The sequence below is a fragment of the Ailuropoda melanoleuca genome, chromosome 15 (genome assembly GCF_002007445.2).
Source record: "Ailuropoda melanoleuca isolate Jingjing chromosome 15, ASM200744v2, whole genome shotgun sequence".
Classification (NCBI taxonomy): domain Eukaryota; kingdom Metazoa; phylum Chordata; class Mammalia; order Carnivora; family Ursidae; genus Ailuropoda; species Ailuropoda melanoleuca.
Window position 1 is genome coordinate 22,617,473 of NC_048232.1, and position 22,847 is coordinate 22,640,319.

Consider the following 22,847-nt stretch of genomic DNA (forward strand, 5'->3'; position numbering starts at 1 on the left):
AGTGTCAGGGGACACTCATGATGAGACAAGCCTGCTTGGAAGACAGCCAGATGCCAGAGCAGACAGAAAAGCACAGCAAAGCACCAGAAGTTGGCACAGATACAAAACTCTTGCAATGAGTGCAGATAGTCTTCAATTTGGTCCCTATAAATACACAGAAGAAATGGTGGAGCTGGAGAGATTGGAAGGAGAGGGTGTGTTCAAGACTGTGAGCTTCAGAAAGAACAGACGAACTTACACAGCAGGCAGGCATCTGTTAGGGCTGGGGATGCAGTGAAGCCAATAATATTCATGCCAGGCTCACCCAGGTGAGGGAATTGATTTTTCCCAGTATTAGACCTTATACTGGGCTTTTTCAGAAGAATAGAACCAAGAGCTAGTGTGTGTGTATACATCAGATATACATATGTTCTATATAAAAACTATATATATTTTATATGTAAATACATATAAAGTTTTATATACAAAGTTTTATAAGAAGGGAGAGAAATGAAGAGAGAGAGAGATTTGTTTTATTTCCTTTTTAAATTTTTATTTTTTTAAGGATTTTATATTTTTAACTGAGAGAGAGAGGGAGAGAAAGCATGAGCAGGGGGAGAGCCAGAGGGAGAAGCAGACTCCCTGCTGAGCAGGGAGCCCAATATAGGGCTCAATCCCAGGACCACAGGATCATGACCTGAGGTGAAAGACTGAGCCACCCAGGAGCCCTGTGAGATTTGTTATGAAGAATTGGCTCACATAATCATAGAGGTCTGATTAATCCAAAATCTGATGGACTAGGCCAGCAGACTCAAGGAGGAGTTGTAGATTGACTTTCATAGATTAGGTCTGCTGACAGAATTCCTTCTTCCTTGGGAGAGGTCAATTGTTCTGTTAAGACCCTTGGATGTAGCCTACCCATCTTATGAAGGGCAATCAGCTTTACTCAGAGTGGATCAATGTAAATATTAATTTCATCCAAAGAACACCCTCACAGAAATATCCCAAACAATGATTGGCCAAATATCTAGACATCGTGGCCCAGCCATGTTGGCACATACAATTAACTGTCATAGGACTGCACCCAGGAAAGCTGCTTGCTACCACTGCTGGTAGTCGTGCCGGCGGTGTGCATAGTATGCTGCTACTATCTCAGAGCAGAGATCTGGAAGGGAGCTTCTCACTAAAGGGATATACTGCCTTACTTGTGTTCTGCTCTTTTCTATTTATAAGCTCTGTGTGTGTGTGTGTGTGTGTGTGTGTGTGTGTGTGTAATACTCGAGTTAGAGGAAAGGAATTGTATGAATTTCTACAAATAAATCAGGTACTAATTATTCCTTAACTGTCTGAGACACTGTTTCTAAAATTTTGAATTTATTTCCTCCTGCAATTCTTTGACTCAAGACTGTCCCGATTTCTAGATGCTTTGCATCAGCATAATCTCATTGCTTTTCAGCCATTTCCATATTACTCCTCATCTATTTCAACTGTATTTTCACTGCTTTCTTTTTCTTTGTTGTCTATAAAAATTAACAGGCATTTGAACTATTCTAATTTTTTGTTATTATAAATAATACTGCTATTTGTTGTTATTTATGTGCTAGTGTTCAAGCCTTCTTCCCTTTTTCTATTGGGTTGTCTGCATGTTGATTTTTTGGTCTTTTTTAATGTATTTCGTATACAAACTCTTTGTAGATTATAGGTATTGTGTGTATCTTCTACTCTGTGGCTTGCCTTTTTACTCTTAATGGTAACCTTTGATAAACAGAAGGTCTTAATTTAAATGTAGTCCAATTTATCAGTCTTTTTATTTATAGTTAGTGCTTTTGTGAAGGCTTTGTTATGTTAGAAATTCTCTTAGAAATTTTACGTTTTACTACTCACATTTAGTTATACTCTCACCTGGAACTGACTGCATGTCAAGTATGAGGTAAGGTCAAGGTTAATTTTTTCTAGTGTGTTCCAGGTCAGATTTCCTGGATATCAGATCTGGGGCATTGAGATTTGTGTGCAGGAGTTTTACTGGGATAAAACTCTCGGATATCACCTGAGAGGGAGGAGAGGAAGCAGGGTCCAGTGGAGGGAGATGTTAAGCTGTGGTGGTACATTCGTGTTAGAGACCAAAACTATCCCCAAGGGGAACTCTTGAATTGGAATGATCCTTCAGAGACCAATCTAGGAAAGGGCTGGGACTTTGGACCTTTGCATCCACCAGTCATTGGATGTGGGATACCCTCTGGGAGAGAGTATAATCTTGGATAAAGCAGCTGTCTTTGACTAAGGGAAACTCCCAGAGAGACAGATGCAGCTGTGAGCCNCTGAGCCATCAGCAGCCAACTTTCCCAGCAACCAGGGGATGAGGGCCACGGTCCTGAAGGTGGATCTGAGTAAACCAGTTGACTCAGCACCATTTATTGAAAAGATTGTTTTATTCCCACAAAGGTTGCTGCAGTGCCACCTTTGTCATAGATCAAGTGACCGTATGCGTGGGTCTCATTTTGAGCCCTATTCTGTTCCAACGGTCTCTCTGTTCCTCCATGAGCCAATACCACAGCATAGTCATTACTGCAGCCTCATCCTGAGTGTTGATAGCAGGGACATTCTGCTTTTCAAGATTATCTTGGCTAATTTAATAAATAGTATTTTACTGTTTTCTGTGTTGAGTCCTTGAAAGTCTTTTACCTCCTTTTTTCTGATACTGCTGTAAATTTAAAAAAATTCATTTTCAAACTACTTATATTGATATAAAATACAATTGCTTTTTGCATTTTGCCCTTGTATCTGCCAACCTTGTCAAACTTAGTTTATTAATTCAAATAATTAAACTATAGATTATTTTGAATTTTATCATACATACTTATGTTGTCATTGAAAAATTACAGTTTCATATCTTCTTTTCCATTCCTGATATCTTTTAACTTATTTTCCTTACTTTAGGAACTCTGATATAATGATGGATAAAATATCAGGTTTAATAGCCATTGTAGGTAATTATAGCACAATTTATTTAATCAATATTTGATTGAAGGACACTTAAACTGGTCCTCTTTTTATCATAAGTAATGTTGCAATAAGTATCTTTTTACAAACATTTTTATGCAGTCATTTCATTCATTCNAGTATCTTTTTACAAACATTTTTATGCAGTCATTTCATTAATTCATTCCTTAGTATGTATTCCAGGATTTCTTGAAACAATCCAATCAACAATTAAATGCATATAAAGCAAATTAAAAATATTTTAAAAACAAGTATATGTAGCTGTCAGGCAGCAATGCATTTTCTTAGTAACTTATCTTTTGAGTTACAATGAGATCATACTTCTACTGAAAAAAGTCTATGGTTTTGTTCTTGTTTTTTTTTTTTTTAAAGATTTTATTTATTTTATTTTGACAGAGAGAGACAGCGAGAGAGGGAACACAAGCAAGGAGAGAGTGAGAGGGAGAAGCAGGCTTCCCGCTGCTAAGCAGGAAGCCTGATGCGGGGCTTGATCCCAGTACCTTGGGATCATGACCTGAGCCAAAGGCAGACGCTTAATGGCTGAGCCACCCAGGCGCCCCAAAAGTCTATGGTTTTTAAATGTAAATTTAGAAAAAAAATTTTTGGGAGATGTGAGCTTACCTATGCCTTTGTATTTGTGCTTTAAGGTACTCGAACTTTCTGGGATTCTAACAGTCTTATTGTGTTTTAATAAATCTCTTTTACAGTGTAAGAATTGCCCAATCTCTTGACCTAAATACAAATGCATTTTTTGAGCAGTTTCTTTTGATATTGCAAAAAGAAAGCAGAGATAAAGGGAAGAGGGAGGTGTGGAGAGAGAAAAGCAAAGGAAAAAAAGATGTGCAGATAAACAATGTGAGAACTTAATCCTGGCTCCCAGTTTCATTTCAACATAGCNATTTCAACATAGTAGCCTGTAATTCATTGCCTCAGGGAGATATGTGACAGGAAGAAAGCAGAACCATCTGCAGAATGTTCTTGTCTTTGTTTCAGAAAATTTAATCCCAGTGAGAATAATAATTCCCCAGAAGAAAAAATTCCCCTGATGTAGTATTAGAAGTTCATAATCCAGAGCGAACAGTGACCCAGGTCTTGTTTACTGGAGATGGCCTAAGGAGGCAGTGAGTTCTCAGAGAGGAATAGTGGCGGGGGGATCGTAGTAGGGTTGCCAGATAAAATATAGGCCATCCAGTTATATTTGAAATTCACATAGACAATGAATAATATTTTTGGTATAGTATATCCTAAAATTGCACAGGGCATAATACACTAAAAAAATTATGTGTTGTTTATCTGAAATTCAAATTTAACTGGATGTCCTATTTTTTTTTGTCTGCATGTTTTTTATTTTGTTTTGTTTTGTTTTGCTAAATCTGGCATCATAGATCACAGGCACTTCAGAGCTCAGCTCTGCAAGGTGCAGAGATTCCTGTGACCCTTGAATGTTCTAGCACATGTCAGAGAGCCATTGGATCTGGGGCAGTGGGTACCTTGATGGTTGGTGGAGTGAACAGATAACTGAAGACTAAGCCCCCACACCCTGTCACTGTGTAAAGCCTTGGAACCCAGGTCCAGTCTGCTGTGGGAGACTGCTAGATCTTTTCAGAATGTCTGAGGCTGAATTTCTGACTTGTTCATTGAGATGAAATATTAGAGTTAAAATTAATTTATTTCCTAGAATATTGAAAAGCCACATTCCATTTACATCTGAGTTCATAAAGACTCTTTCTTGTGATGATACAAAAACAAAAACCAAAAAAGGTTTGGAGTTTCAAAATCTAGGTGATTAGCAGCTAGATGCTTGTCTCCCAATGGTCACATCTCAAGAAAGGGCTGTGTTTGTGTAGGACAGGAGCAGAACTAAGGATTTGGGACGGAGGCATGGTGACAGCTGCCTACTCCTGCATCCTCATAGGGTTCCTGTTTCCCCTGAGGTGTTTCTGAATTGCAGAGGGAGATCTGCTCAGCTCAGACCCACAGGGCACATGCCTGGCTCAGTCACAGATGGCACTCTTGTCTGCCACCTCAGAGCTGTCTGATGGCAGTAGGAGATATTAGTCCGTCTTGGTTACACAGGATGTGGCCATGGCCAGGATCTATAAATTCAGCCCAACTGAATGAGGTTCCCCAGGGGACCATGTGTGTAGAAAGGAAAAAACCCCAAGTCATACATACTCTTTGTTACTCCAGAACTTTGACTCTCACACATATGGCTCTTCTGATCTCATGGAAAGGATTCTTTCATTCTCACGACTTAGAACCTAGCCTGAAGGCCGCCAGGTTGTTTTCATGGCCATTTTTCTCTTGGCTAACACTCTAAGCTTTAATGTCTTACCATTCCTACACTCAGTGGGAAAAAACCCCCATAGGAGTCACACATAATCAGGAAAAGAGAGCTAATGAGAGATAACTTAGAGATCTTAGAAAGATCTAGAGTGACCAGGCTGATCCCCTAGTCAATGTTACTTCCCTTCCATCTCCCCTCTGAGTTCTTCTTGGCTTTTGAATGGAGACTGTTTTAATTGATTTGTTTTGGCGAGGATGTTGTGGGGCAGGAGGCGGTGCTTCTCTCACTAAGGGAGATCCTGGGCCCCTATTCTATTTTCAGCTGCTCAAATGACAAGTTTAAATAAGGAAAAAGAACCCAAAAAAGAAATTTAGGTGGGTACATTATGCAGAGACAGGAATTTTTTTTTAATCCTTTTCACTCTTCATGCTTAAAAAATCTACCCCTTCGCACAGCAGCTCAGTTCTCTCCTGGTTCTTGTTCCAAATCTGCCCTCGTCCTGAGAGGGAGTGGGTGTGAGGATGGGGGAAACCCAGATTCTGGAATAGATGCTGTAATAACAAAACCAGTAAACTGGAGGCAAAAACAGCTTCATCGTAATTTGTAGGAAGCTCTTTCCTGGTTTTTAGGAATTCACCAATTCATAAGTCATTTGGCAATACAGAGCCCTATTCCTGGCCATCTTTTTCTGAGAATTAACCCTCTGCATGACTTCCAGGTCAATTTTAAAGACGAATGTGTGGATGATCAAGGAATTATTGTATGAAGTCTAAAATCCCCTGCCCATATTTAAGTGCTCTTTCTCACTTCTATTCCTAACTTACTTGGGAATGAGTTAAGTGGCAAAAAGCATAGTTTTAAAAAATTATTGGGGGCGCCTGGGTGGCACAGCGGTTAAGCATCTGCCTTCGGCTCAGGGCGTGATCCCGGCGTTANAAAATTATTGGGGGCGCCTGGGTGGCACAGCGGTTAAGCATCTGCCTTCGGCTCAGGGCGTGATCCCGGCGTTATGGGATCGAGCCCCACATCAGGCTCTTGCTCTATGGGCCTGCTTCTTCCTCTCCCACTCCCCCTGCTTGTGTTCCCTCTCTCGCTGGCTGTCTCTATCTCTGTTGAGTAAAGAAATTAAAAAATCTTTAAAAAAAAAAAGAAATTATTGGGACTCAATGTTCTCATTACATTGTACCAAAAATACAGCTATTTTTCTAGCTTGCTTATGGATCTAGCTGTCCTCACCATCTCTCACTCGAAGGCAGCTTGCTTCCCACAGTTTCTTATGTTTAAAAAAAAAAGCAGGGCTTCTCTCCATTTATTATCAGAGACAGATCTGACCTGATACTTTGACTTGTAAATGAACACTGAAATCAGCCTCTCTTGGGGTATCTAGCTATTTTCTTTTCCAAGAGGACTTAAAGAAGGTACTCAGAGCCCAGGTACTAGGGAAGGTACTTATTCCCTGGTTCCAAGTACTTATTCCCTGAGTTCACACCTTAAATCCTTTCTAGGGAAGGAGTACTAGAGCACGGCCCTGTGCTCTTCTGGCAGGAGAGGAGCTCATAAACTTTATTTTTTCTCTTTCCCATCTTTTGTCTGAGGGAATCCCAGAAATAGATATCATTGTCAAATATGTGAATGTCTTACTATTGCTACCTAGTCTTCAGGTACCATAATTACCATAGTACATACCATTATATATGGCAGATTGAGTTTGTGGTAAATCTTATCGACTTTCAATATGACTGTTTATTTGTGTTTAAAAATCTGGGATACTTTCATCTGGAGCCAGGTTGTTCTGTCATTGATCAAAATTGATGGCAGTTCTTTTTTTTTTAAACAAACTTTACTGAAGTACGTTTTACATATCACCCACTTAAGTGCACAACTCAATGATTTCAAATAATGTACAGTGTGGTACAGCTATTACCACTAGTTTTAGCCAAAAGCTTCTTGTGCCAAAATTTCTCTGAAATTCTTCTGTATCTGAATAGGGAGCTGTTGGTAAAGACCAGGCAAAATTTTCCTTGAAGCTGTTTATTCCAAAGAATACATCAAAATGACAAATAGAAACAATTTATATATGCCACAGGATTCGGAGTTCTGCATCACACCACTTACTACATCTGCAAAACTGTTTTGTGCCTGGACTCAAGCTTAGGTTTGTCATTTTCTTAGCCTGAAGGTATTTCCATCAGAATATGTGTAGTGATTCTTTTCTTTCACTACATTTTGTTGGGATATCTTTCTGTTATGTCTCCTTATTTTATTTTTTCCATATAATCCAGGTATCTGAAATTACGACAACATAACTGGATTAATTTCCCCCAACTTTTTTAAAATAGGAAAACTTAACAAGTGACTTAATATTATCATAAACTTGTTTTTTTTCATTAAATTTTTTTATTTGAGTGTAGTTGATGCACAATGTTACATTAGTTTCAGGTGTACAGAATAATGATTTGACTTCTTTCAGCTTCTTTATACTTTATGCTATATGCTCGCCACAAGTGTAGCCATGCTATTATAATACCCATTGGCTACATTCCTCATGCTGTGCTTTTATTCCCATGACTTATTCATTCCATAAGTGGGAGCCTCTATCTCCCACTACCCTTCATTCATTTTGCCGTCATCCCCAACCCCTTCCCTCTGGCAACCATCAGTTTGTTCTTTGTGTTCACAGGTATGATTGTGCTTTTTGATAAACTTGTTCTTTATAAGTTCATTTGGGTTTACAAGTTTCTGCTCCTCTTCAGTGAGGAATTGCCATTAGTTAGTGTCTCTTATGTGTACACAAGGTGCATTGCAGACATGGTCCTGGGCACTTGAATTTTCCAACTTTCAAAACCTGTTGGGTTAAGATGGAGAGCCAAGTCCTAAACTGGTCATGAAGTAAACCTTCCTTTTGCCCAAGGTAATGTCCTGATGAAGACAACATCATCAGCTATAATAACATACACTTACATGTGGCATGAGGAGCTTCCTTCCAAGAAGGGAAGCAGAGAAAATTGAGCAAAGACAAAATAATCCATTTCCTATCTCTTTCTATCCACAAAACTCTCTTCCCAGTAAATTTTGTTTCAAATTCTTGGGTTGTTCTTATTTCTAAATGAGAAAAGGAGCCAATCCTTGTATTAAATAGAGTTGGACTTCCAGTAGTTTGGTGTTTTTTGTTTTGTTTTGTTTTTTGCTTTTTGTTTTTGTTTTTGTAAATGCCATGTTAATCTTTTCCAGCACTGCTGCATGTTAGGTTGTTAGGTCAGGGACACGGAAAGCCATTTAGAGGAAATACTATGCCTTAGCGCACTTAGGATTTTCCTACATAAATGCCATTTCTTGGTATTCTCTTCCCTTGTGGTCAGAAAGTTCTTCAGGTGTTTTTAGGCTTACAGAACCATTTTGCGTGTGTGGTGGCTTGAAGTTTAGAGGAAACTAGCAGTTTGGGTCAAAGCCTGAGTGACTCTGTAGATGATACTGTTTAGCAGTACTTAAAAAAGATGCACTTTATTGGGAAGGAAAAAACAGCCCAAGTCATGACTTTACAGTGAAAAGCATAGGAGAGGACTCTTGAAAGAACAGGAGTGTTTTTAGAAGTGATGCTGACAGGGAGTAAGAATTTTAAGGGTAAACTGGAGGCAGATGAGAATAAACCGTGAAGTAAAAAACATAAACATCTTGGGTAAACTTTCTAAGCTGGAAATAGAAAACCCGAGAGTTTTTTTTTTTTTCCCTGAGCAGATTTCAGGCATCTTTTCGTCCACTGATGTTCACTTTCTTCTTTTTCCATGTGAAATACATGGAAGAGTGTAAGCATGTAGAGGTGATAGATTATACTGATGGAAAGTACAGCACAGAGCAGCGGTTCTCAAAGAGTGGCTCCTGGACCAGCAGTATCAGCATCACCTGGGAACTTGTTAGGAATACAAATTCTCAGGCCCTACTCCAGAACCACTGAAGTGGCAATGCTGTGCGGTATGGCCACTGATTTGTGCTTTGACAAAAGCTCTCCAGGTGAATCTAATGCATATCAGTGTTTGAGAACCACTGGTATAATGATTGAAAGTATATGTGGAGCCACATGGCTGCATTTCTTAGGGCACTTCTTTTTGTTGTTGTTGTTTGTTTTTTNTGTTTTTTGTTCCTTTTGTTTCCCATCTGTAAAATGGAAACAGTACCAAGCTCAGTGTGTTGAAGACTAAAAGAGCTAACCTGTGTCAAATCGTTAGATCAATGCCTGGCTGCTGTGAGTGCTATATAAATTGNTTGGAGACTAAAAGAGCTAACCTGTGTCAAATCGTTAGATCAATGCCTGGCTGCTGTGAGTGCTATATAAATGTTTAGATGATAATGATGATGTTATTAATATTAATAAAAATAATATTCTTTATAGGTGTTATTTTCATTGTTATTCATAGGCTACATTTCACAATTTATAACAAGGCTTTGTGTTTACCAGCTCTTCTTTCCTAATATCTTAGAGTTATTTTCCACGGCTCCAGGCAGTATTTCTCAGCAGGTGCTCTGTGGACCATTTGCAACAGAAATCACCTGTGGTGCTTATTAAAATGCAGATTCTCAAGTTCTACCCAGACCCACAGTGATACTCAGAATTCTCTAGTGATACTTCTACACCCAGAAATTTCAAAACTACTGCCCTTGGAGAACAAAGACTGATTTTCATTTTGCAAATGGGCACACGAGGCACAGGGATTGCATATGCTTAGGGAAATCAGGAATCTCAGTGATTCTTAAGTGAATGTAATTTGTACATATAGATAAATACCCCTGTGTCACCTCAAAATTAAGAATGAAGTTGTCTAAATACATATTGATACCATGTAGGAGCTTGACTGTAATAGGACAATGCATGCAAGACTGGAATAAGAACTGGATTTCTGAATTTGTGTCATATTGACAGACTGTGCTGTCCCTTTGTAGTTCTATTTGCTTTATCAGGAATTTGGGGTTATGCCACTTTGTTTACTGAGATCCATTATTATTTAATCTAAAAATAACAGTTACCTTGTAAATCTAGAACGATTTAGAATGATGAGTTCTTGGAAGATATACCTGGACCAATATCTGTTACTCAGCTGCAATTGTTCCAGTTGTGGATATATCTTACACATCACTCTTAGGGTACAGATGAAGCAAAAGGGCTCAGAGAGGTTGAGGAAATTGTCAAAGGTCATGTGACTGGATGATGGCAAAGCCAAGAGTAGATTTTGGTCTTCCAACTGCCAATTCAGTGTCCTTTCACCATATCCCACTGTCCTAATCCTTGCTGATTTAAATGATTTAAAGCAAAACTTAAATTTTTTAAAAAGATTTTATTTATTTATTTGACACAGAGAGAGACAACCAGCGAGAGAGGGAACAAAAGCAGGGGGAGTGGGAGAGGAAGAAGCAGGGTCCCAGCAGAGCAGGGAGCCCGGTGCGGTGCAGGGAGCCCGATGCGGGGCTTGATCCCAGGACCCTGGGATCACGCCCTGAGCCAAAGGCGGACGCTTAACAACTGAGCCACCCAGGTGCCCCAGCAGCACTTAAATTTTTAAAATAGCTCTATCTATACTGCTCACATAAAATCTGGTCTCAGCAGTTTTTGACCTCCTTTAATTTCTTTTTCTTAAAGATATGCAAACATCACACACGTTTACATACACACAAAAGATATTCAGACATCACATCTTTTTATAATATTGATAAATCAGTCATATGACAACTAATAACTCAGGACTCCATTGCATATTGCTTTTTCATCAGTGCACATTTCACTATTCTCAGGCAATTACATTGACTTCTCAAGCTGTGATGAAAAAGCTTTGGGCCTTTTCACAGAGGGCTGATGGGTCTTGTATGTGTTGTTCTATTACGGTCAAGCTCCTACATGGTATCAATATGACAACTTCATTCTTAATTTTGAGTTAACCCAGGGGGTATTTATCTATATGTACAAATTACGTTCACTTAATTGGTGGTGGGGGTGGGTGTTATTCATGCCAGAATCACTTGATTATTTTATAAAATGATTTTTTTTCTCAATTGTTTGTACTTGTTATATATGAACTTCAGGTTCTTGAAGTTATTTTCTTCCAGCCCTCTTTCCTGTTAGGAATGGAATATTTGTAGTCTTAGTGTACCCATATACTACTCCGTCTAACTGAGGTAAGTTTCTTTCCTTCTTACCTTTAGCTAGTTCATTACTATCTACCACCTAGTTAACTGCTCCTCATTCTTGAAGTCTCAGCTCAATTGTTACCTTTTCATAGAAGTTTTTTTCTTCATCTCTTTATATAAGAAGGTCCCTACCCCCAAACCCTGCAGTTCATTTTTTTTTGTTTGTTCCCTTTTAATTTTTTTAATGATTTTTTTATTATATTATGTTAGTCACCATACAGTACATCCCTGGATTCCGATGTAAAGTTCGATGATTCATTAGTTGCGTATAACACCCAGTGCACCCTGCAATACGTGCCCTCCTTACTACCCATCACCAGTCTATCCCATTCCCCCACCCATCTCCCCTCTGAAGTCTTCAGTTTGTTTCTCATAGTCCATAGTCTCTCAAGTTTCATTCCCCCTTCTGATTACCCCCGCTTTCTTTATCCCTTTCTTCCCCTACCAATCATCCTAGTTCTTATGTTCCATAGATGAGAAAAATCATATGATAATTGTCTTTCTCTCCTTGACTTATTTCACTTAGCATTATCTCCTCCAGGGCTGTCCATGTTGCAGCAAATGTTGAGAATTCGTTCTTTCTGATAGCTGAGTAATATTCCATTGTATATATGGACCACAGCTTCTTAATCCAGTCATCTGTTGAAGGGCATCTCGGCTCCTTCCACGATTTAGCTATTGTAGACACTGCAGCTATGAACATTGGGGTGCATATGGCCCTTCTCTTCACTACGTCTGTATCTTTGCCAAACCCTGCAGTTCTTATCACTTTACAGTGTTTATTTCTTCATGGCAGTTACCACTATATTTAAGTTTTTAGTTTGCTTTTTTATCATCTCTCTCTCTACACACCTGGTTGTAAGATCCATGTGTCTATTGTGCAGAAGATGTGTTTAGTTTGCACCAGTAGCAAGCCTAATGCCTGATACTTAATAGAGGCTCAATCAACATCTGTTGAATGAATGATATGTCTTTGTGAGTTGGAATTTTGTAATTTGTTTAGAGATGTATAAATATGTGTTAAATCTTAGTCTCTAATAAAAACCTCTTTTGGATTATTTCCTTTACTGATGGACACTGACATTGACAAAGGGTTGTCTACTACTCAGTTTACCTTGACTCCAGACTTATTAAATGGACCAGGGCTCCTAGATCATTCGGACCATGGTACCTTATCCTGTGCGAACCTAGGCTTTTTAGAACATTCAAGACAATGTACTATCTTCTTGAGCTTGTATTCTATGGAAGCCTCTGGTCACAGGTGGTTATTGAGCACTGGAAATGTGGCTAGTGTGAAATGCCATGTGTTGTGGGTGTAAAATATACATTGGATTTTGAATTTTTAGTATAAAAGTGTAAAATATCTCGGGGCGCCTGGGTGGCACAGCGCTTAAGCGTCTGCCTTCGGCTAAGGGCGTGATCCCAGCGTTGTGGGATCGAGTCCCACATCAGGCTCCTCCATGGGAGCCTGCTTCTTCCTCTCCCACTCCCCCTGCTTGTGTTCCCTCTCTCGCTGGCTGTCTCTATCTCTGTTGAATAAATAAATAAAATCTTTAAAAAAATTGTAAAATATCTCACTATCAATTGTTATATTGTTTACTTATTGAAATATTATTTTGGATATATTGGACTAAATAAAATATATTACTAAAATTAATTTTGCTTTCTTTTTACTTTTTAAATATGCTACTGGAACATTTAAGATTATATATATGAATCACACTTGTGGCTCACATTATATTTCTATGTTTAGCAGTGCTGTTCTAGACCCAACTAGTCTACCTCAGTTATATGGCAGTATAGACTGAAGGTGAGCCACTGAAGGGAATGCTAAAATTGCAAAAGCCTCTCACATAGATTCACCTGGCGAGCTTTTCTTGATAGATGTTAGCTAGGGAAGGCCTGGCACCTCGGGAGGGTGACTTAGGTTGCATTCAGTACTCCTTCAGTGTTAAGTCATGAAGACCAGGTATAATTTGTGTCCTTAAGACCAGAAACTTTAAATGTCTTGCCAGTGATTGTAAATCTTGCTTAGAAGAATGCTGATACCAGAACCCAAATCTTTTAATTATGCTCAGTCATTGAATTACTTCTAGAGGGGCCTACTAAAAAAATTATATCCTCTTTTTTTAAATGCCATACTGAAAAATTTTAAAGAACTGTTAATAAATTGTATATGTTTTCTAAGAACATCAATTAATGAGGAAATTACATTTCAGTCCTTAGCTTGGTTATATAGATTGAAAATCATACTGTATACTCTGATAAATTAAACAAACAGAAACTCCTTCTGTTATTACTGCCACATATGCTACAGTATAGCATTCAACTGGGATAACATTTATTTAGCAAAGGTGTATACACTGCAAAGCAAAAATTAAACAAAAAGTCAGATATGAGCATGAAAGCTACTTGTAAATAAGTATAAATCTAGTAACCATTCTTTGCATAGGTATAAAAATTCACTTGGAGACCATGTCTGTAGTATAGAAAACTCATTGCTATGTCTCATTCCAAAAGTCCTTGTCACTGACGTATCAGGCAGACTTTTCTTCTTAGATAAGGATATGCATTTTTAAATACTTAGCTTCATCATCACGATCTTCTGGTTTATTCATTAATTTAGCTAACATTTATTGAGAACCTACTATGTACCAGGCAGTTCTGTGTGTTCTATGTGCTCAAGATACTACAGTGACCAATACAGACAATCTTTTTCTCTTTGGAGCTTACGTTTCAGTGCTCAGGTATTTTCTCAATAGGGAGAATGAAATGAAATGATAAAGTAAATCTAAGCAGTGCTATCTCAGAATGCCACCAGTGACATTTTTGTTGGTTGGGAACTGAAGTGAATTTGGGATTATTTGTATCTTTCTGGAGGAATTTGAAAAAGGAGGTGCCTATGGAAAGTGGAGACACATAAAACACTACATATAAAGTAGTAATTAGTATTTTCAGAATAACAGAAGACATCCTTAAGTTTCAAATAAAACAATTAGACTCTGTTAAGGGATGTCCCAATAATTGGGGTGGGGACTTGGCATATTATGCAGCTTATAATTATTATTTTACATATTATTACTCTGTATCTCTTCTTCCTTCTGCTGGGGTATCCCAACCTATAGATAACTGGATGTCTTAGTTCTCATATCCATTAACTCTAGAANTTCTGCTGGGGTATCCCAACCTATAGATAACTGGATGTCTTAGTTCTCATATCCATTAACTCTAGAAACTCGCAGTCAGAATGACTTCCCTCCTCACTCAACACAAACTCACTCATTCTCATTCTCTCACATCTGAGTCCTGCCCCTTGCACATGTGTCTCCCTTCACCTATTCACTTGCATACACTTTCACAGGTTCCCCTCCATCCTGTCCCCCTTTCAGGCAGAGGTTCCTTAAATATAGCATTTTTCCCCCTTGAAGCTCAGCCAGTAGATGTCTCCATTACTCCCTCATAGCTAAGACCTCGGCAAGTAGGTTTTAATCATTTCTTTAATCGACAATAAAGAGGAGGATTTGATAATTTGCCTAAAATGAGCAGATGCTCCGGGAGGACACGTCTCCATCCTACATCCCTCCCCTTAGATTTAAGTCAGAAATGAAAACTCCTTTCTCCCTCTTTTCCAGGCAAAAGAAAAGGCTGATTTAACTAAGCATGCAAGACGCCAACACCCTCCTCCTCAGTACGTCCAAGTTTCCTTTGCTCTGAGCCACAAACGCTCTGGTTCTCCCTTCACTCCCGCCCACCCCACCCCCCACCCCCTCAGGTTTCCGAGTCATCAGGGAACGCGAGTGGGGGAAAGGACTCCGTGCTGCTGCATCCCGAGCCACCGCCTCCTCCTGCGCCTCCTCCGTGCCGCCTGGGGTTCAGCACTGGACAGCTCCCGCCCCAGCTCAACAAAGGGCAGTCGGCTGATTGACAGAGGAGCCGACCAAACAGTGAACAAGACGGGCTAGAAGCCGCCCCTCAAGGGTTTGGTTGCGGCCAAGCTGCCTCTTTAAACCGGCTTTCCTCCAGAGCAGGGGGAGAAAGGAGTGTGGTTTGTGGCCAAACCTGAGGGCGCCAATTAACCAGTTGCCTGGTCCTATAAACTCCAGAGAGACAAATGTCTTAAAAGAAATCTTCGCTCTTTGGGACTCAGTCCTGCGCTCGCGGTGCGGCTCTGTGTGCGCGCACTCCGCGCCTCCGGGCGAAGCGAACGAGGAGGAGCCAGAGCCGGGAGGCGGGAACGACCTGCCACGGTGAGATGATGGAGCAGCGTCTTTGGCGGCCGCGGCGGCAGCAGCAGCAGCAGCTCTTGAACACACCTCAATGAGAGCGACGGTGGAAGCTGCTGAGCAGAAAGACGTAAGCAAGCCAACTATAGCCGCCGGGAGCGAGAGGGGATGTAACCTGTTCGGCTCAAGGCTGTGAGGTGCGTAATCCCGAGTCGACCCATTATGGAGCGGGTGCAGCCAGCGTTGCCACAGGTGATTTGATTTCCTGTGACGGTAGCTTAACCAGCCGGCCAATTCCGAAACATTCTTATTTTAAAGTCCTTTTTGACTGGGTGCCATCTGGAGAAGGGGGCCGACTCCTAGTAAAAGTCTTACTGCTGATAAATTGACGACCAAATTTTAAAAAGTGTCTCCCGTTACCTCCTTTCGTCTCCGTGAAGCAGACGGGAGCATGGCTTATCCCCTACTCTTCTGCCTCCTGCTCGCTCTTCTGGGATTGGGAACTGTTAGCACCAGCCGCGACCCTCCGGGACGGCTGCATTCCCCTCGAGAGTGAACCCTGAGGCTGAAGCAGCATGCCCAGCAGCCGGTTGGAGCCTCTGCCTCGGACCCCTCGGCTCCCTGGAGCAGCTCCACCGACAGCACCATCTTGGCGCAGAAACTCGCCAAGGAGGTGCCCATGGACGTGGCCTCTCACCTCTACACCGGGGACTCCCACCAGCTGAAGCGAACCAACTGCTCCGGCCGCTACGAGTTGGCGGGCCTGCCGGCGAAGTCGTCAGCCCTAGCCAGTTCCCACCCCTCCTTGCACGGGGCGCTGGACACGCTGAAACACACCACTAACTTCCTCAACATGATGCTGCAGAGCAATAAGTTGTGGGAGCATAACTTGCAGGGCGACCTGGAGTGGTACCAGGCACTGGTGCGGAGTCTCCTGGAGGGCGAGCCCAGCATTCCCCGGGCAGCCATCACCTTCAGCACCGAGTCGCTGTCCGCGCTGGCCCCGCAGGTCTTCCTCCAGGCCACCCGCGAAGAGTCGCACCCTGTCCTCCTCAGCACACCATCTGGCCAACGCCACGCTGGAGACCGAGTGGTTCCACAGCCTGCGGCGCAAGTGGAGGATCCACTTACACAGCCACGGCTCTAATCAGAGGCCCTGGATCCTGGGCCACACCTGGCGGCACAGGGACGGGCTTAGCGGGGACAAGAGCCACCTCAAGTGGTCTCCGCCTTCTCTGGAGTGCGAGAACAGGAGTTACAAGCCTGGGTGGCTCTCTCCACTGCTTTCTACGGGTTGCAGCCTAACCTGGTCCCGGAATTCAGGTAGGGAGTGGAAAAAAGGCAAAAGCAAAGCCTTCCTTCCGGTTTCACGTTGGGGAAGGAACACTTGGCTGTGACACTTAACGCCTCCCACCCTCACAGCAGAGACCCAGGCTCAGGGACACCTTTCTCGGGCGCCAGTGCTTAGGGACAAGAAGCGCCCTACGTTTGTCAGCTCAGTGAAAGCTTCTCTCAGATCAGTTTCCCTGCAAGGGGCAGGGAGCTGGGGAGCATTTGGCAGAGTTGAGAGAAATCTCTGATGCCCTAAGCTTCTTTTCACCCCCCAGGAGAGCACGGAGGGGAGTTCCCTGTCCGGGGGTGAATCGAGGGAAGCTGGAGAGGTTGGGGTGTGCCCGCCAGGCACAGAGTGGCCAGCACTGGATGAAAGAANTTGCATGAAAGAAAAGGGAGCAACAGGAAGACAGAATTCCTCCTTTCTGCCACTTAGGAGTAGCCTCTGCCTGCTTCCTATGTGTGTAGTTCAGGACACCAGTCTGCTGTTAGTCAGTTACCAGAGGGGGTATGATTAAGACAGTGCATCCCCTCTGCAGTTCTTATCCCCTCAGCAGTGAGTCAGTCTCAGCAGCAGAGCTGTTTTCAGGATCCAGACTTTGCAGTTTGGTCAATGTGTTCCTTTACCCATCTCCCTCTTCCCCCCAGTCTCTTCCTTCCCCTCTTCCTCCTTTTCTCTGTGTCAGGCATACCTGAGGGTTCTCCAGTCCTTCACCTACTCACACACTTTATAAATGAACCTGATGGAGTTATCTTAGGGAGGAAGGGATTAGTTCTGACTGAATTCAACTCAGGGAGCTTGTTGGAAATTTAATCACAGTTCTTCTGTATTTCCTGTCTAAAGGTATAGCATTTGTAGGGAGATGAAGAATTTGCAAATTAGCAAAGGTAACTTCTGTCCTGGGAAATGCCTGACCTTTTGGAAATAGATCTAAGAAATAGCACTTAAGGGGCGCCTGGGTGGCACAGCGGTTAAGCGTCTGCCTTCGGCTCAGGGCGTGATCCCGGCGTTATGGGATCGAGCCCCACATCAGGCTCCTCCACTAGGAGCCTGCTTCTTCCTCTCTCACTCCCCCTGCTTGTGTTCCCTCTCTTGCTGGCTGTCTCTATCTCTGTCGAATAAATAAATAAAATCTTAAAAAAAAAAAAGAAATAGCACTTAAGACTGGACGTGAGGAAGGAACAGAAAGGGAAGTGTAGAAACTCCAAAGACAGCCTGGGAGAGGGCCACATATTGACTGGGATCCTCCTCAATTTCCATGATGGGAGGCGCTAGCAAAAAAGTCCTGGAGGTTGATGTTGCTTCTGTACTTTTTGGGAACTTAGGCAAAAGTGAGAAACCTGTGTGTGTGTGTGTGTGTGTGTGTGTGTGTGTGTGTGTGTGTGTACCTTAATGCTCTGTTTGCTACAACAAGATCAGGGTGCCGAGCTGGGGGGTTGAGTACTGGGGGGCGGGCGGTAAAAGGGGAAAGCTTCTCTTGGCACTGTCATTTACAGCTGGATGACACCCAGTAAGTTGCTTAACCTCTCTGGGCCTCAGCTACTTCTACCAAGTGAGGGAGCTGAACTAGATGGTCTCCAGGGAGCCATCTAGTTATAAAATTCTGTAGCTTTTAATACCAGCAACACTTGAGAAGGCATATAAAAAAATAACCCCTTTCTCTGATTCTGTATGACTATATTGTGTGTGTGTGTTTCTATCTTTCAAAGACCTTGTCTTAAACCAGAGTAACTCTTTCCTACTTTCCAGATAATCTCNTGGGTGGTAAAAGGGGAAATCAGAAAGCTTGTCTTGGCACTGTCATTTACAGCTGGATGACACCCAGTAAGTTGCTTAACCTCTCTGGGCCTCAGCTACTTCTACCAAGTGAGGGAGCTGAACTAGATGGTCTCCAGGGAGCCATCTAGTTATAAAATTCTGTAGCTTTTAATACCAGCAACACTTGAGAAGTCATATACAAAAAAATAACCCCTTTCTCTGACTCTGTATGACTATATTGTGTGTGTGTGTTTCTATCTTTCAAAGACCTTGTCTTAAACCAGAGTAACTCTTTCCTACTTTCCAGATAATCTCATTGCCTCATGTGATTTCTGCAGGATCCTGTTAGTAAGAGCTGAGCCCAGCTTTGAGTCTTTGCCATATTGTTTGCTCAGAAGAGGAAAGATCAGCAGATGCCATTCACTGTCAGAAAATTGTTTGTAGCCTTCAGATAAGACTTTTTAGGGAGACCCAGTTCCCAGGAACTCTGTGTGTGTGTGTGTGTGTGTGTGTGTGTGTGTGTGTGTGTGTGTACCTTAATGCTCTGTTTGCTACAACAAGATCAGGGTGCCGAGCTGGGGGGTTGAGTACTGGGGGGTCGGCGGTAAAAGGGGAAATCAGAAAGCTTGTCTTGGCACTGTCATTTACAGCTGGATGACACCCAGTAAGTTGCTTAACCTCTCTGGGCCTCAGCTACTTCTACCAAGTGAGGGAGCTGAACTAGATGGTCTCCAGGGAGCCATCTAGTTATAAAATTCTGTAGCTTTTAATACCAGCAACACTTGAGAAGTCATATACAAAAAAATAACCCCTTTCTCTGATTCTGTATGACTATATTGTGTGTGTGTGTTTCTATCTTTCAAAGACCTTGTCTTAAACCAGAGTAACTCTTTCCTACTTTCCAGATAATCTCATTGCCTCATGTGATTTCTGCAGGATCCTGTTAGTAAGAGCTGAGCCCAGCTTTGAGTCTTTGCCATATTGTTTGCTCAGAAAAGGAAAGATCAGCAGATGCCATTCACTGTCAGAAAATTGTTTGTAGCCTTCAGATAAGACTTTTTAGGGAGACCCAGTTCCCAGGAACTCTGTGTGTGTGTGTGTGTGTGTGTGTGTGTGTGTGTGTGTGTCTATCATCTATCTACATATCTATAACATTTACTTCCTGTCAGATTCTGTGGTAACTGCTTTGCATGCATTATCTTGCTTAATTTTTGCAACCCTATGAGTTAGGTTTTATTAGTTTCCTATTTTACAGAAAAGGAACCTGAAGCAGGGAGAGGTTAAGCTTTTTTCCTGAGATCCTACAGCAGGTAAGTGGTAGAGCCAGGATTTGAGACCACTTCATACTTTTAATCACTATGCTGAACTCTGTTTTATGAAGGTGTTCTAAGAATGCTGCATACAGTATAGCTGCTACATAAAAATATATGTATTTTTAAGGGTCAGATGTGGGACCACGGAGGAGAACCATTCATTTTCAGAATAATTTCTCCTAAGGCTAAGAAAGCCTGAGTCACCTAAATAAACTCAGTGTCTTCTGCCAGCCAAGAAGAAAGGCCAAGGACACAAAGGGTCTGAGGTTGTGAGGGCTTACATGCCCCCTACCTACTTTTTGGACTACATTCAGAAAGTAGTTTGTTTCCTCTGGCTGAGTTTCTTTAAGTGCTTTCATAGTCATCAATGGTGTTCTTTAGCCAAGGCACGAAGCCAGGCCATTTAGTATTTGGCTCTCTGCGAAGCTGGTTCGTCCTAGCAGTATGTATGGAGAGAGAATAAGTGCACTCCTGTGAGTGCCTTTGTCCCATGTCCCATGCCCCTCAAATGCGGTACTGAGAATTTGCACAGATGTTAATTACAGGAACTGGAAGAAATCTTAAAGAGATTACATGGTTCCTCCTGTTGTTTCATAGGTCAAGAGACAGAACTGAAAAGGTGAAGTGACTTGTCCAAATCACAAATCAATTTTATAGTAATGACAAAAGCAGGATCCAGGCCTTCTATCTCTGGTTCACACTTTGCCTGATACGGATAGACCTAAGTCATATTTCTGTGGTTCTCTTAACCTTTGCATACAGTGCATGTTGGGGAACAGAGTTTACTGTTCATCACATTTTAGGACAAAAAAATCAGCTCGTAGAACACAGCTGTTGAATTTTAAAAAGCTATATTATTTCACACATTTGAGATAATATTTAAATGGATCTTTCCTGTCTCTTCATACTCATATAAGGCAAAAGTTTTGTTGCTGTTGTTGTTGGTGATGGTGTTTTATGATCAAAGATATACATTCCAAAATTCTGTAATATAGTTGAATAATATTGTACAGGCATGGTACAGGGCAAACCTCAAATGAATTTTTGGGAAATCCAAAATTAAGAGCTCTAAAACCAAATTAAGAGCTCTACATATGATTTTAAATGTATTTTGAACCTCCACAATGTTATTTGCAAAAAGCCTTATCTGTAATGAAAAAATCCATTGATAATAATTTTCTTATGGAAGAGAAAAGGAGGAAAAACTGTAGTTAAAATTTTCATTTAAGATCAGTTAGTATTTTCTCAGGTCTTGCTTATAAGATTCAAGCATTTACATTATATTTTATTTTTAGAGAAAGTAAATCCCAAACATGAAATCCAAAAGTAACGGGAGAACACGGGTAACCACCTTCTCATACTAATGTTTATCATTGTAAAACATTTCTCAAAGTAAATTTTATTCCCCTTGGTTTCCAAATGACACAAATATCTTAAATATCAAAGTCTTGTTTAAGACTCACATTGGGGGGTGGCTGGGTGGCTCAGTCCATTCATCCTCCCCACTCTTGCTTTCACTCAGGTCATGAGCTCAGGGTCATGGTTTTGAGCCTTGTGTTGGGCTCTGCGCTCAGGTGTCTGCTTGACTCTCCCTCTGCTCCTCCCCCCCCCCAAAATAATAAACAAATCTTTTCTAAAAAGACTGGGAAGAGAAATTTACTACTCATTTTTCCCCCCCAAAAGGGCATTAGTTGCTCTAACCAAATGTCTCTTAGGTCTTTTGTTACATAGTATAAACATTTTAGCTCTCATCTTCTAACTCAGCAAAAGAGAGAGAATAATTTAAGGTATACCCTCAGTTTATATCTATTGCATTAGGTTTGTGATGTCCTTGTAGAGTTTTCCTTTAAGTTAAGTCCTTGGGTTTTGCATAGTTATTTTTCTTTGTGGAACTTAATGTGTTATGGAGTTGGATCCCATTCTGCTGAAATCATACATATCTTCCTGGCTGGTACTGTTCAGTGCTTAGGATGGATATAAGGTTCTTAAGTGCTGAATTTAAATTAAGGTAAAGGAACCTTTGGGAACTAATTATTTTTTGATGAGCTAAAAGGGATGTAGGAATTCATTTGGTTTCTTTCATCTTCTCAATTTGCAATGGAGGAAACAAGACCCAAAAGGCTAAAGGAACTTGCTAGAGTGGCACAGCTATTTTGTGGTAGGTTAGAATTATGGAAACCCATATATATTGAGCACCTACTGTATGTCAGATGCTTTATATACACCACTGCATCTAATTCTTTGTACTCTCAGGGAGTGACACCTTCAGAAAAATTAAGCAACCTGACCAACACAGCTAGTAACACAGCTAGTAAATTAGGGAGCCCAAATCAAATTTAGATCTATCCTGCTGTGAAGCTTCTATTGTCTTTCTACTACCCTATGCTGCTATCTCTTGATTGCCAACTTTGTTTTCACCTTGTTATTAAAAGCATATAATATGGTAATGACTTGAAATAATATACTTGGCCCAAATAAGTCATATATGCTTATTATTTTTAGGCCAATCATACAACCAAGTATGTTGTGCAGTAGGAAGAATATTAGACTTGACAGAACTTTGCCTCAAGTCCCAGTTTTGTATCTGACTGGCTGTATTACCTGTCTGGAAATCAGCTTCTGCATAACTAAAATGTGGGACTGGACTTGATGCTGTCCAAATACCTTTATAATCATTTGTTCTACACATTCTTAATTGGTCTATCCAAATTGTCAACAAGCATGTTTTGGAAACAGGGCTGATACACATAAGTGCAGTACCTTGTGGAAATATTGCTGGG

General features: G+C 41.2%; 1 protein-coding gene across 1 annotated transcript in view; it reads left to right on the forward strand.

The window, feature by feature from the left end:
- Window positions 1–22,847, forward strand: part of GPR158 (G protein-coupled receptor 158) — a 473,863-nt gene that overhangs the window by 19,826 nt on the left and 431,190 nt on the right. Inside the window, 3 exon segments of the mRNA XM_034644366.1 lie at window positions 16,071–16,704; window positions 16,706–16,932; window positions 16,935–16,986. Coding sequence (XP_034500257.1) covers window positions 16,071–16,704; window positions 16,706–16,932; window positions 16,935–16,986 — 913 coding nt within the window.